Source organism: Myodes glareolus, chromosome 20 (genome assembly GCF_982192425.1).
Source record: "Myodes glareolus chromosome 20, mMyoGla1.1, whole genome shotgun sequence".
Classification (NCBI taxonomy): Eukaryota; Metazoa; Chordata; class Mammalia; order Rodentia; family Cricetidae; genus Myodes; species Myodes glareolus.
The window spans coordinates 44,654,100-44,670,341 of record NC_142045.1 but is presented as its reverse complement, the minus strand read 5'-3'; the positions used below and the strand labels follow the sequence as shown (position 1 = coordinate 44,670,341).

The 16,242-nt window shown below is 47.7% G+C and overlaps 1 protein-coding gene across 1 annotated transcript in view; it reads right to left on the bottom strand.

Annotated features, from left to right (window-relative positions):
• The window catches only part of Ankrd50 (ankyrin repeat domain 50), a 33,593-nt gene continuing 17,351 nt past the window's right edge, over positions 1 to 16,242 (bottom strand). Inside the window, exons 3-5 of the mRNA XM_085682402.2 lie at positions 13,651 to 13,880; positions 4,222 to 7,766; positions 1 to 2,764 (exon numbers count right to left, since the gene is read on the bottom strand). Of these exons, the coding sequence (XP_085538528.1) occupies positions 4,225 to 7,766; positions 13,651 to 13,880 (3,772 nt within the window). The 3' untranslated portion in view covers positions 1 to 2,764; positions 4,222 to 4,224. The remainder of the gene's footprint in view (positions 2,765 to 4,221; positions 7,767 to 13,650; positions 13,881 to 16,242) is intronic.

The following is a 16,242-nucleotide window of genomic DNA, read 5'->3' as shown; positions in this document are numbered from 1 at the left end:
TTCTGTAAAGCAAATAGATTTATTATGCACTTCATGTACATTGGGATGTTCTCGCATAATATAATACAAGGGATAAAATAAAACTTTACACTGTGAAATTCAATGTACATTTTAGGTTATTTATACACCCCACACAGCGCGAACAATAGAAGGAAAGCATTTGTCTGCCGCTATATTTGTGGAACGTGTTGACGGAGGGCATTAAGCAAAACAAACAGTTGTACAGCCAAACAGCACGACCACTCACTCCTGCCTCTGAAGTCAGGGGCTGTTTTTGGTTGAGGAATCTGGTAGGGGCGGGAGAGGAAGGAACAAAAGGTATTTGCTGTACACCGCAGGGCACTGATTTCTGGTCCTCTTTTTCCCCCTACACTTTCCTGGACCCCCTCCAGATGTTCACTTTTCTGACATTTTTACCACTTCTGCCAGTGGCACTGACCTTCAGCACGGGGTGTGAAGGAAACGATACAAAAGCATTACAAACGCGCGACATCCCAAACTGCTGATTTACAAAATTTAAACATTTGAATTTCAAAAATAGCTATTTATTATTTATTTGTGGGACTGTTTCTTATCTTTGTAATAGAGCAGAAGCATTGCTTTTCCCCAGTGTGGTACTAACCTCCCCCATCCCAAACTGGACAAGCATAGGGGGGTGGCTGCATCACTCTGGTCAGCCTGATCCTCACACCAGAAGTCGTTTTTGTTCTACCAAAACTCCTTGAGGAATACTTATGAGAACCCTATTTTTCCAACAGGCTCCCCTCCTACCAACTCTTCCAGGCGTGTAAAGATGGATATAAAAACACTTGGAGAATATAGATCCCTACTGCGATGAGCCCTTTGCCCTTTGGTCACAAGGTGCAATTTTGTAAAAGCAATAAAATTAAATAAATACAATTTCAACAATTCAAGAGTAATAGACAAACTGGCAGCTTTCGTGGTTCTCTTCCTTAGAAAGAAAAAAAAGGTATACCTAATAAGAAGTCAGAGGTTTCTCTTCTATGGTAAATGTAGTGTGTGTGAGAGATGGAGTCACACTGGTCCTAGTAACAGGGTACTATCGACAGATTCAGAAACACTTCTAAGGCTGCCTTGCAAGAGTCCTGTTAAATGTCATTAATCAACGTCCCATAGGGACAAGAATTCAATCCTTGAGACATTCACATTTGACGTGTCAGTATCAACCATGCCATCACCTTAACTTTGAGTGAGTTCATCAGCCATCCCTCTTCCTGGTTAGGACTGGCGGGAGACACACAGGAAATGACATTGAAAAACAAAGCAAGGAAAGGCTTTCACAAAGACTGGAGAGAGAAACACACAGAGTAAGCAGTTACACATCTGGGCTTCCACGAACAACACGACTCGTGCCTTTCACACGTGACGACCATTACTGGCCTCTCATTGAAACATTCCAAAGTTTTCAGTAGTAGCAATGGTTTTGTGCTCAATTTCCAAATTCTCTTTCCCCTCTCCCCCTTAACCACAGTACGAGAAGAGCACAGAATCTCCAAGACCTGGGAGACAAACAGGACTACAGTGCTCAAGGATCAAACCACCCTTGGCTTCTAAACCAACCTGCCAGACATATTTGCACAATCCATCTAAACTGTTCCACGTTCCTGATGCCGATGCCTCCCATACCATGGCACTCAGCCATCCTATGTGCAATTGTGCAAAGATGAAAACAGGAAAAAGAATGTGGCCAGGAAAAGTGCAAGCCCACCAGTTCTATCGAATAACAAAAGGTATGTGCTGTGACTAACGGTTAGTGGTGTCCCCTGTGATGGGCAGCACACTGTACATTCAAGAACATCCATCCCAGCAAGTCATTCAAATGTACCCAATGGGTTCTGATGGGGCTAATTTGGTTACGCAGTAACTGGCAAGTGGAAATAGCTCAGAGCAGTGAACATTCAATTACGATGAGAGATTACATTTCATTCAGCTGAAGGAGGCGAAGGCAGCCGGTGACTGATTCAGGGACCAGAGTCATCCTTAGCTGGACCTGGAGCCTCTGTCTGCACATGTGCCCCCGGGCACTAACTGCTCTGTCCTTGAGAATGTCCAAGCTTCAGGAATGGTGGCCCATCGACTCGCAGGTGGGATGACAGGCTCAGAGCCTCTGTGGATGCACAGCTCTTCTGCCTGTAGTCAGAGTGGCCAGCGTTTGCCTGCTCCGTCATTCAGCCTTACACGGATGGTGCTTGCCTGATTTAAACTACCAGAGGGGCTCTCTCCACCGTGGAAGACTCGTCACCAAGTCATTTCTTCACCTCCGTGTGGCATCAACACAGAAACTCATTTTCATCTAATGCTGAAGGTTAGCAGACGAAAAACAGTTGCAAGAATTGCTTTATTGAGTAACATTTTTAAATACACAAGAACCAGGCACACCAGACAATGCGATGGGACTGAGTACACACCACAACGCAGGAAACAATAAATACGGAACACTGCCTTTGCGGAGACACCTGACTGTGGCACATGCACATTTACAGAATGGGAAAATACTCAAAACCGGGTTTGGTTGTATCGAGGAGCTGCAGTTCACGTCTGCATTTATTCGGTGTGGCGGAGACTGCTTCAGCATGGGGTTACGCTGAGAAGGGCAGCCTTACTGGGTAGGCACATGACAGTACGTCAGGACACAGTACTGAGGGAGTCACAGTCTGGCCAGCACATCCTCAGGTGTCCTGCTTCCATCTGGCAGCTGAACGGGCATTCTGACCACAAGCCTTCTGTTTCACAGAAGGGGAAACTGAAAAAAAAAATTATATTTTTCTTGTAATGACAGTTTTAAGACCTTATAAAAGAAAATTATTCTACCAAACACCTTCTATCACATTTTTACCGAAGTACCGATAATACTTCATTTTCCTAAGAGATATTATGAGCTTGCTTGTGTGTGTGTGTGTGGGGGGGAGGTGTTGCACCATTAGAACCAAGTATTTGGAGGAGTATTTCTGAATGACTTTGGATTGACCATCCATCCGACCTCACAGAAGGATGTTTAGTGTTAGAAGATACTTGTAATGATGGTTAATTTGTCAAATGCCTAAACTAGATCACTGAAGACAAGAGGAGCAGAGATGGAGATGCCAGCTTGTCTGAGTGTGATCGTCACCAGAAGTCAGCCCGTCTACAAAGCCGCTGGACATTAGACAAGCTGCTTAATGAAATCTTCAGTTTATTTAGACACGGAAAAGAGCCCCTGAGGGGCACCCAAGGCGTACACATGAGCTCCTGCTATCTTTCCACCCACTTTTTCCTGGGCAGTGAAGCTTCCTATGATAAGATGGAGGAGAAAAAGATCTATTTAATAAAAAAAAATACTAGTGATCTGAACATGGTCTCTATATCCCTGCCCCTAAATATGGAAGTAAGTAAATGATAGCCTAATTCCTTCACCATGGTCCACACTTGTTCATGATACATGCGAAAATACTAGATTTCTATCAGTTATTGTAATAAAACTTGATTACCAATTTAAACCCACGGTCTGTTTCTGGGTGAAACAATGAAGCTAACATTTGCCAACCATGCACTAGGCACAGCCCAGAGCTTCAAAGGCAAATAGTGAATACTTAGAAAACAGTCAAGTTTTCCATCAGAAATCTCCTCGGAGAGGGAAATGATAATCCAGGAATCTCAATCTAAAATTGATAGACGATATATTCATCTGTTCATCTACTTATCCAATACGTTACTACAAAAGGACTGCCACAGGTTCAGATGGGATTCCAAGCACATGAACGCAGCATCGACTACACACACATTCCTTCAGTCTAACATTTTGAAGGGCGAAAGGGAGAGGAGATAAAGAGTGAACAGATTAAGCGTCTATGTGTCACCAACTATACATTATCTGTCACCCACTGTCTCTGTCTGTCGCTATTACCTGTTATCTTCTCATTATTTATATAGCTATGTATCTGTTACCTATCATCTGACCCACGTATCAACACATCCATTGCCAACCAATGTCTACTACCTATCTGCACACCAGCACATCTATCTACGGTCTATTACCTATTAGCTATCCTATCCTCGGTCTTTGCATCTGTATATGGATCTATCAATGGTATGTTACATAGGTGCTTTGGACAGGTGCTAGCGTTTGAAGACCTCAAACTGAGCAGACTGGCTGGGATGACATCCCAAGAGCACCAGGAAGATTTAACTTTCGTTCCTTCATTCTCCCCACTGCAGTCTTACCTCTCACAAGGGCGTTTCCTTCTTGTAGTTGAAGCTGGGATCAGAGCCCTCAATCTGGAGCTTCAGGGCTTGTTTAAGGTTCAGCTCTGTCTCCGAGGGAGGGAAGCCCTCCAGCACCTCCGGATGCCCTCGCTCATGCACTGCTCTAGGGACGGAGACCCTGCCCAGGAACACCTGGCTGCTCTGCAGATGGTAATTGGGGTTCGTCATGATCCCATTCCTCTTCTTCTGCTCCCCGCTCTGCTGGTGGATGAGAAACTGTGGCTGGGTGCGGCTGCCGTCCTGAGGCGAAGGGACCACAATTTTACACTGAGATTCCCCTGGTGTCTGTTTAGGTGGGCTACTCCCAGACTTAGCAACAGGTCCTCTTTTGTCAAACTGGGTCATTTCATATTCTAGAACCTTTGGCTGTGAGGAATTATTTTGTTTAGTTTTCTTCCCAGCTGACCCAGACTTGCTGGAGTTTTCTGACTTGCCTCCTTTATTTGATTTTGTTGACTTCAGACTTGGTTTGACTTGGCTCCACTCAAACTCACTACTGGGGGAATTATGGCTGTGTCCTAAGGACTGGGTTGTGGAAGAAGGGGACACGACGGACTGCCTGCTGCGGCTGCGTGGCAGCGAGTGCTGCTGGATCTGCTCTGTGAATGACAGGCTGTGGAAGCTGTCAATGGGCACCGTTTGAGCCGTGGCTGTGGAGGACGTTGTTCTCAGGGAGGAATTTTTGGAGCTTTTCAGGGAATTGTTGGACAGGGACGATTTCTGCCGATCCACAGTCGAGTCTGGAGACTCTGAGGGAGAGCTGAAGGCATGGGCGGGCCCATTGGGCAGGCCCCGGAGGGAAGGCTGCAAGTCACCTCCACCAGTGCCCCCAGAGCTGTTGGACCTGATGGTCAGAGATTGCACCTTGGTCGGTGCCGACTGTGGAGGCTTCTGCTCCATTGTGTGGACAGGGGAAGGGGAGCAGCCATTCAGACTGGAAGCACCGTATTTTTCTAACAACTTAATGATCTGAGAATGCCCGTTTTTGGCAGCCACTCTCATGGCAGTACGTCCAAACTGGTCGGCGTGATTGGGGTCAGCGCCGTGCTCCAGCAACACCTGCACCACATCCACATGTCCCTCCTGGGCCGCGATGCAGAGGGCCGTGGCGCCTTGGTTGCACGTGTGGTCCACCACGGCGCCATGCTCTATCAGAAGCTGGACCACTTTGACGTGGCCCTGCCAGGCCGCAGACTGCAGAGCCGAGCGCTTCTCATTGTCTGCTGCATTAACGTCGGCATGGCAGGCGATCAGCACCCGGACCATCTCCACGTGACCCTGCCAGCAGGAGACGTGCAGCGCTGTCCTTCCCTCTGCATCGCTGGCCTCCACATTTGCACCGTTCTCCAAAAAATACTCAGCCATGGTAAGCTGGTTCTCTAAGGCCAGGATGTAAAGTGTGGGCCGCCCATCGGCGTCTTTGTAGTTCACATCAGCCCCGTGGCTAAAGAGTAATTCCACGATGTCCCGGTGCCCTTCCAGAGCCGCAACACGCAATGCATTCCTCCCGTCATAGCCTCTCTGGTCTATGTTGGATTTGTTCTCCAGCAGGATCTGGACACAGTCATAATGGCCCTCCTGTGAGGCCAAAATGAAGGGGATGCGCCCATCATTGTCAATCTCATTTGTTCTAGCACCTTGTTCTATCAGAGCTTCACATATTAGTCTGTGGCCCTCAAAAGCTGCCATGTGGAGAGGCGTCCAGCCAGCATCATCTCGGTGGCTCTCGTCCAAGCCTCTGTCCAGGAGAGTGCGCACCACCTCCACATTGCCCTGTGCCGAAGCTATGCTGAGGACTGTCCGGCCTTCGCTGTCGATGCTGTCCACGGCTGCGCCCCAGAACAGAAGCGTGTTGACCACAGAAGCATGCCCCATGGAAGCTGCAGCCAGCAGGGGCGTCCGCCCGTTGTTATCTGTGTGATCCACATCTGCTCCTCCTTCGAGAAGCAGGTCGACCACATCCACATGGCCTTCGTAGGCTGCCACCAGCAGGGGGGTCATTCCATCCTTGTCACAGTGATCGACCTCAGCCCCTCGGTCAATCAAGAGGCTCACAACTGACGCGTGTCCTTTGCTTGCAGGCACACAGAGTGCGGCCACTGAGAGAGCTGTTCTGCCATCCACGTCCTCGTGGTTGACCTCTGCACCGTGGTCCAGCAGGTGCTCGACGATCTCCCTGTGGCCCATGTACGCTGCAGCGATCAGTGCAGTCCGTCCCTCGTTGTCGGCCTTGTTGACCTCGGCACCATGCTGTAGCAGGTTCAGGACAATGTCCTCGTGGCCACCCCAGGCTGCTGCCCGCAGAGCCGTCCGGCTGTCTGCATCTGCACAGTCTACCTTTACGCCAGCGTAAAGCAGGGCAGACACCACCTCCGTGTGGCCTCCCCAAGCAGCGGACCTCAGCGCTGTCCAGCCATCCTGATCGGTGTGATTAATGTTGGCTCCACACCCAATCAAACAGTTAACCACCTTCGTGTGCCCTTGTCTAGCAGCTAGCGTGAGTGGAGTGTGTCCATGGGAGTCTTCGATCTCTAGATCAGCTCCCCTGGAGACCAGCAAATTCACAACATCCAGACTGCCACTGTATGCGGCATTGGCCAGCAGAGTCCTCCCATTGGAGTCACACTGGTTGACAGAAGCCCCATTATCCAGTAATGTCCGAATGGAGTCCTCTCTCTCGAGGGCTTGCCGGACGATGCCGGAAGTGCGATCGTCCTCGCTGTTGACGTGAGCGCCAGCCCGGATCAGCAGCTGCAGCACCTCTTGTTCCTTGGGTATTAAGGTGGACAGAGAGTCTTTGACTGGGGTGCCATTCCAGATCATCCACAGGGCCAGTTCGGCTGGCTCCAACTGCAGATTCGAATTAATCAAGTGCAAGGCAAATTCTTGTGCTTCCAGTGGGGTCAGGTTCCGGGCCTGGCAGGTGTAGCTCATGGCCAGCATCCTGTGCCCTTCCGCAGCGTTACACAGGTACTTCTGGGTGCAGTGCTTCACATCCAGGAGCCACTCGGCAAAGCTGTGGTGGAACAGGATCTTGGTGCTGCCCAGCCCATCCACCAGGAGCTTGGAGAGGACGTCCAGCTTGCGCTGGAAGTCTTCCAGGGTTAGAGACATATTTTTGGTCCACACGGCATGGTATAATTCTGTCATGGTCAGGGGCCGGCAGGCTGCAAGGATCACGTTCAGGATGGGCTGAACTTTGGCAAACTGTTTTCGGACAAAAAGTCTCTGGCAGAGCCAGAGATAGAGACCATTCAGAGTTCCTGGGATGTCTCGGATCTCCCGAAGCATGATGAAATTCTCTACAACCCCGTCCAGCACGCGTTCTAGATACAGGAAGCACCCACTGCTCTTGATGTGCAGCTGGTTCAGAGTCTCAGCTGTCTCCTTGGTGAGGTGCTGCCGAAGTGCCTCCTCTTGATCCAGGCGGTGGAGGATGTATTGCTGTACATCCTTGACGATGTACGCCTTCCGAAGGTCATCCAAACTGATCTTCCGGAAACCTGCAGAAGACGGGCAGGCTGAGTAAGTAGAATACAGAGGTGGGCATGTGTCTGAAGAGAGTGAGCCAAGGCAAATAACCTGACTCATGGCTTAATACTAATAAGAGGGTCCACCACTACTGCTTGTACGTCATGTGGAAACGCATAAACAACAAAGCAGTGAGGAGCTGTCCTGCAGCTCGATGCCTATTTCAACCCCTTTGCAAGAAGCACTAACTAGAAACAGACAGACACACACAGCTACAGAAGTACCTCGTGAAGACACTCTGAATATCAGAGATGTGAGAGCCAAATAGGTCTGTTTTTACAGGATGATCTTTTTTCACACAAATAATAGCTATTTCTGCCCATCTGTTTGACTATGTATCAGCCTTGATGTGAACGGTTTATATCAAAACAGTAACACTAGTCACTCTCTTTATACTACGTTGCTTTATGATATAAAATTAAAATAATTAAATCTCAGACTGTCAAGAATTAGCTGGAACCAATTAAGATGCAAATTTCCAAATTACATTTGTAAAATTCTAGCACTGTAAAAATAAAGACACTTACTGAAAGCCAAACAAAGCTAAAAGCACACGGGTGGTGACTACTCTAATATCTTCAAAGCAGAGTATGACAGCAGCTTCTAAAGCAACAGTTCTCAATCTGTGGGTCATGACCTCTTTGGGGGTCACATATCAGATATCTTGCAGATCAGATATCTACACGATGATTCATAACAGTAACAAAATTACAGTTATGAAGTAGCAATGAAATAATTTTATAGTTGGGGGGTCGCAACATGAGAAACTGCAGTAAAGGGTCTCAGCATTAGGAAGGTTGAGGACCACTACTCTAAACGGACATCAGTGTACAGACCTGGATTTGTTAGCTAACTGTTTGTCTCATGAAGGTAAAGGCTACAAATAAACTCATCAAGGTTTGCGTGTGTTAGGAATGGCCATCCCCAAACCACTCAAGAGCAGAGCAAGGCAAGGCTGCAGACCCTTTGACATAAAAGACACTCCAGAAGGGACCATGGCCTGTCTGATAACTGCAGCAGCCTCAGGGACATAGATCCATGCTGTCTGTGCTGGGGATTACGAGCAAAAGGAGGTCCACACTGGGGGGCTAGGTGAGTGTGGATAAGTCGAAAGTGAGCCCCACATCTGCCTTGACCAACAGGACTAAGCCACTATCACAGGTCTGGAAAGAAGACTGACCACTTCAACTACCTGAACCCAAGGCTGAAATACCTGAGGGCATTTTTTTTTTTGAAAAGTACAATCTGTCAACAACAGACAAGATAAAATAACACACGTGTAGTGCCCTACATTTATAGAGTAAGACCTATAACATACACCACACACACACAACCTAAACCCTCCATATCAAAAGACAAACTCTGAAAGAGGCTGACCAACACGGAAGGTTTAGAATTGAATTTGGCCTGAGCCTGACCTCTCCCACATTCCCAGCCATGTTAGCATGTACTTCACAGTACAGTCTTGGCCATGCTGCTGCCTAGTGTGTATTCTCTTGAGCTTTTCTTCCATAAGGTGCCTAATAACCTCACCTGTGTGCCTCACGCTGTATACCTTTAGAAAACACACTTCGACTAAAACACATTAAAAAAAAAAAAACAAAAAGAGCCGGGCAGTGGTGGCACACATCTTTGATCCTAGCACTTGGGAAGCAGAGGCAGGTGGACCTCTGTGAGTTCAAGGCCAGCCTGGTCTACAAAGTGAGTTCCAGAACAGCCAAGGCTACATGGAGAAACTTGAAAACCAGAAACAAACAAACAAACAAACATACAAAAAAAATCAAAAAAACCCACACTCTATTTTGCTTTCATTTAGTGGCTGTATTTTAAGTGTTAGAGTTTTGTAGGCATAATTATTTTAATTTGATAACATAACATAAAATAAACCCTTCCAACTTAAAGGAAGACTGAGCACATCACCAGGAATGTCTGGCACCCCACATACCCTAGCCATTTGATATGACTGGTCTCCAAACCTCTTGTATGTTCACTTCTTTGTTGTTTATAAAGTCTTTACAACAGTTTAGGGTAAAAAGGAACCCATCTGGGGAGGTGGTTTATGCCTATGATTCCAGGACTGGGAAGCTGAGGCAGGAGGATTATGAATTTGAGGCCAGTCTGGGGTACACAGCAAGTTCTAGGCCCATGGCTAGTAAATAAAACATTACTAAAGTGGTATGCAATAGTGTTTTAAAGTTTCCAAAGTGATGTGCACACAGGCTGATCTATGTCAAAGATTATATAACCCATTATGCATAAATATCTGTAATTTAAGCTAATTAACTAAGATCATCTGATGAAAACTTGAGATAACAAAGCCTCCACAGTGCCAGACCTGATGTGTTCAAAGTGGGCTAAAGAAAATGCATTGAGTCAGCTCTCCTTGTGTGTGGCGGAACTGGGGACTGAATGCCGGGCAAGGGCTTTTCCCCTTGGGCTACATGCACTTTAAGACTTTACTCACACAGCTGTCCTGTACACCATGAGGGAGGTTCAAGCACAGAGAGCTGCCAGAGTCACCGACTGTGACCAAGGGGTCAGCATCAGGGCTTTGTGTGATGCTGACAGAGCTAGAAGGACGAAGTGGTGGAACACGGACCGGATGCTCCACAGAGGGAATCGAAATGCTTACACCTTGGAACATGATCTTTTCTAAATTTAAGGAGTAATGTGGATTTAAGAATTTATATTTACCCCCAGCAACAGTTATGTTCAATTAAGACATGATTAAGAACTTGGGGCAGGCAGCTGTGCCAACAATCCTAGCACCAGGGGGAGGCAGAAGCAGGAAGACTGCTACAGATTCAAGGTCCACATGGGAAGGCCCATTGCAGTCAGGGCAAGGCTTAGTGTCAAAAACAGAACAGAAATAAGAGCAGAGGTTTAGTAGTGTTCAGTAGTGCAAAGCTTTGGCTGAGCTGTGCGCGCATGGGCGTGCGCGCGCGCACACACACACACACACATACTGAGAGAGAACTCAGACTGTCCACTGACCAACAACCTTGAGCACTGAAAATGACTTCATTTACTTTTTGGGAGGCTGGGGATGGAGCTGAGCACCACACTCACAGAGCCATACACCTCTTTTGAGTGAGGGTCTCTCACTGGCCTAGAACTCACTACATAGGCTAGGCTGCCTGGCCAGTGAGCCCCAAAGGCCCTCCTATTTCTGCCTCTCCAGTAGGGAGCTTTTTTATGTGGTTCCTAGAGCAGGTGCTCCACCAATGAACCATCTCCAGGCCCACTAAACCACTTTTCTATCTTTGGTAAAATATCTCAGTGGGTATGATACTCCGTGGAGTTGGCTAAACAAACGGGTTTGAGTCTGCTACAATCAGTGCACAGTCGGTACTCTGATAGGGCCTGACCCCATGCTTACAAACAGGAGTTCACATGTTCAGAATCCTTCTGGGACCCCAGTCTGTGCTCACACAGTCAGCACCCTGTTTTCACGGAGACTACATCCTAGCTGAGAGGACGGCTAGTAAATACACACATGAGAATCAGACAAATTTTCAGTGATACCGCATTCATGAAAAAAAATAAAACCAGACAGAGTGAGAATGTGACTGTGCAGGAAGGGGCCACAAATAAACAAGAATGGAGAACACAGTCTGTGAGTAAAAAGTCCTATCTGGGTTGTCACCTAAGTGGGAAGATGGCAAGAAGTTCAAGGGATGAGCGTTTTAGCAGAACATCATGTGCAAACCGGAATGTGGAAGAGGCAACCTGACTTTGCAAATGCTGGCTGAAGACAATGCAGAGGGAGCCCTCACGCTGAGGCAGGCATGGGAATCACTGCGTGCACAAAAGATTGACCCAGGACTATGATGGTCACACTTCCTAACTCAGCAAGTCCAAATCGACTGGAGGACAGACGGTCGTTGAGCAAGCCCTTCTGGCAACTGAGGTTGAGTATCTCATCCAAAATGGCCAGGATGGGAAGTAGTTACATCTTCTCAGATTTGGAATATCTGCTTATACATAAGGAGAACAGAACCCACCTCCCAGCACAGAACCCATCTGTGTCACATGAACATTATCCGCACATCCCGAAGTGCAGGTGATATTCTAAGTACCGCACGAAACACAATCTTGACCTGGAATTCTCCTTGGACGCACTCGGTTTTTGGATTTTGGAGCACTGTGGACTTTAGGGGTCAGTGAAAGAGGATCAGCCACCGTGAAAGCACAAGGACAATCAGACGCCAAAAACAGAGGACGAAAGGGATGAAGAGGAGGTCGTCTCACTGGATTCCTGTTACTGTGATGAAACATTATGACCAAAAACAACTCGGGAAGGAAAGGGTTTATTTCATCTCATGGCTTGTCCTCTGTCATCCGGAGAACTCAGGGTTGGAACCTGCAGGCAGGAGCCGACTCAAGAAACCACAAAACAACGCTGCTTACTGCCTTGCTCCCTTGGCTTGCTCAGCCTGTTTCCTTTATACAACTTGGGACCATCTGCCTGGGGGTCTAACATCAATCATCCATCCAGAAACTGCCCCACAGCTGCCTGCATACCTGCCAATCTCGTCTCAACTGAGGTCCCATCTCCCCAAAGGTCTCGAGCCAGCACACTTGTTCACAGCCAAGAACGCCCAGCAGTTGAGGTCAATGACCCAAAGATTTCAGGTCAAAACTGAATTTTATTAACAAACGCGATTGAGATGACAAGAATATGAGAATGTGTAGGAAGCCCTTATGGTGCCTCAGGCACATCTAACCTCTAAGGACCCCACATTACAGACAGGAAACGGGAGGTCAGGCAAGTGGCCTGAGGTCACACAGTCAGCAGTGAGCACTATGGACACATAGTAGTGAGTCATTTGTGCAAACAGAAGACTACAGCTCGGGGCTAGAGAGATGCTCAGGGTTACAGCATGTGCAGCTTTTGCAGGGGAGCTGAGTTTGGTTCCCAGCATCTCCACTGGGCCACTCACAACTGTCTGTAACTCTACTTAGAGGAACTCAAGTTCATATATACACATACACACTTAAAAATAAAACTTAAGAGTTCATAAGGTATATAGAACACAAATGAGCTGATGATACTTGGTGACTTGGACAAGGAGAGAAGCCACGCCCTCAGCCATACACAGGAGCTGCCGCACAGCACTGGCTGTGGTCACTGCTGTGGCCTTATCACATGAGTTCCTTCTGTCATCACAGGGCTAAGTTGAGTGCTGCAAAGAATCCAAGACCACAGCAGTGAAGCCCTGGGCTTAACCCTGCCATGACAAAGGGATGCATGTGAGGACCTTTGGCAGGACTTCAGGGGCCACAGGGAGATACTGATCAATGACCAATGAGCAGGAAAGTGTAGAGACCTACTGAAAAATAACACAGCTCATCGCTACCTTAGGTCTGGGAAGTAGGGAAAAAGCGTTTTTTCGTATGTGCACACATTTTTCTGTGCGTACATACACGTGGAGGCCAAGGAATAACTTTGGGTGTCATTTGTCCTCAGGACTCAGTCATCTTTTTTTTCTGAGATACAGTCTAGGCTAGGCTGTTGGGACAGTGAGCTGTAGGGGTCTGACTGTCTGTCTCCCTAGTACTGGATCAGAAGCGTGTGCCAGCATACCTGGCTAGATTTTGCTGTTGTTTTTTGGTATGGGGGTTTTCATGCATGTATGACTAGTACTTTACTCACTGAATTATCCCCTCAGCCCAGGGAAAGAACTCTGAGAAAAGCTAATGATGATACCCATGATCCTAAGGTATGGTGGCGAGAGGCTGAGAGGGTGCGTGCAGCAGTAAGGCCTCCATTTGCCTACTCTGCTCCATAGGAGAAACCCAGCCTGGGCTCGGGCCTAGAGCACACAACTCTGGGCGTCATGCAGTCTTGCTCACCAGTGAACATTTTAGTGACCGCTCTGCTTTGTTTCCGGGCGGAGCAGAGGAGCAGTAGCCACGGGGGAAAGAACTCGTGGTGACCAGCCAAGAGCTCTGCCACAGTCCCGGAGAGCCCGGATGATGTCTGCTCCCCTTCCATCACATTGCAGCCTTCGTCCACGGAGTCAACCAGCAGGTAGAGGCTCTGTGAGGGCGGCTTCATCCCCAGGAGCGGGAGCAGCACACACCTGTAAGACAGCCAGAGAGCAGGTCAATGTCACTGACAGGGCACTGGCATTCATAGTACGCATGTTGGCATTATTGGTTAGACTGTTATAAAAATAGAGATTCCAGATAAAATGCATCTTCTACGTGGTTCACTTCCCAATACTACCAGCTTCCAGTACAGTGTGTGCTGTGCCCTAGCCTGTGCATATGCTCTGACTCAGGGCAATTAAGGATGGTAGGAACTGGATGAAACTAGATTTAAACACCCTTCCTGGTGTTTGAGTCAGCTTTAAAGTGCTTAGATTGTCCGTGTGCTGAAAAGAGCCAACTCCGAGGACACCATAGCAGGAAGAAACCTATTGTCCTGGTTTGATTTTGGGTCAACTTGACACAAGCGAGGGTCGCCTGGGAAGAAGGAGCCTCAGCTGAGAAAAAGGCTCCATTAGACTGGTCTGTGGGCAAGTCTGGACTGCACTTTCATGACAATCACTGATGTGGGAGGATCCATTCCAGTATGAATGACGCCACCCTGGGCAGGTGGTGCTGGGAAGTAGAAGGAGGCAGAGAAAGCCATGATGAGCAAGCCAATAGGCAGCAGTCCTCCATGGTCTCTGAGTCAGTTCCTGCCTCCATGTTCTTGCCTGCAGTTGCAGCCCTGACTCCCCTCAGTGATACTACCTGGGCCAAACACAGATTAATAAAGGCAGGTTAATTAAGTTATAAGAGCTAGCTGGAACAAGTCTAAGCTAAAGAACAAACTTTCATAATTAACAATGTCTCTGTGTCATTTGTCATTATTTGGGAGCTGGTGGTCCCCAAGAAAAAACCCAACACAAGAAAGTCCTACTATATACCATCACTGAGTCTACATTTGTCAAAAGCACAGAACTGTACAAGAGCCACTATTACCACATGAAAACTAAAAAAACATTTACATGGTATAAAATATGCGAGAAAAATATAATAAGCCTCTCCTGGTAATGTCCCTTGGTGTGGGAGCCTGAATTCTCAGTAGTCGGCTGACTCTGCTCTTCACACACTAATGCTGAGCAGGTCAGTACACAGAGAGTCTTTGTTCAAGGGCTAGCCTGGCCAGGGCCTCCAATCCCATCATTACTCCTCAAGCTACCAAGGTCCACCCTGCCCTGGCAGCATGCTGCGTCCAACTACAGGTTTCTGTTTCCAGGCTCTGACCAATAATTGCTACTTACCCATTCCCTCCAACTCTGCGGGCCTGCCTGTGGGCCTATGAACAGGCCCTCTCGTGCCAGAGTCCTCCCTGTATGCCTACCACCACGCTCGCTCTCTCTTCGCCCCAGAGCTCAGCTCAGATACACTCACAGAAGACTTGGGATTACACTGCTCACTCTGCAGCCTGTAGACACACACTGCTCACATGCCCTCAACAAATGGGACCTATCAGGTAGTTCAAGGAACCAGTAGTGGAGCATCTACCTTTCTGATCTCTAGGGAAGAGAAGGGATTGCCAGGAGAGCTCACCTGTTCCCCACCAAGAGCTCACCCAGGGCCTCATGAAGACTTACTTATGTTTGCTGGGTGAATGGATGGGTGGCCTGATATATTTATAAAACATTCATTTGTAAAGATCTTTATCCCCAAAACATAAAAAATTCACAATTCTCAAGAATAAGATACCTACAACTCCAGTACCGACAGAACAGTGTTCTTCATTCCCAAATGTAAACATAAACGACTCTCGGCTGGCTACTGTGGGCTTGTGGAAGTTGGCTTTATGTGACAACTTGACTGGACCACAGGATTCCCACATGTGGTCTTCTCTTCTGAATGTTTCTAAGGTTCGAAACAGTGGCTCTTACCCAATCGGCCAAAAGCTAACTCCATGACTGCCTGAGTTGTGACATCAGTTTATTCTTTTCTTCAGGCTCAAAAGAAAAACCAGCTGTTTGGGTCTCGAGAACATGAGCTTTGCAATGAGAACCTGCACCACCACTGCGCTGACGCAGGTCAGCTTTCTAGGTCTCCAGCCCGCTAGCTGCACACCTTGCAGTTCTCAGCATATATCACCATGGAGGCGAATTCCTTATAAATTAATCCATGCATTACAACTTCTGTGGAGCCTTTCGAGGGCTTACTCTAAAGCCATTTACCTCTTACTTTCTATGTACTCAGGATTTCTATGTGGAATCCTGTATTTGGACCTATACAGCATCTTTCTACCACTCTCCCCTTTCTACAGGGAGCTGTGAGGTTACAATACTCCACAGTACCGGAGAGAAGACTCATCTTGTGATTTCTTTCAGGTTTAGTTCTTGGAATAAGCAAATGAAACTGTTCCCAGAGAACACACTGGACCTACAAAGATAAGCAATGTCATATATTGTAAGAAGGTAACTCAGCTGC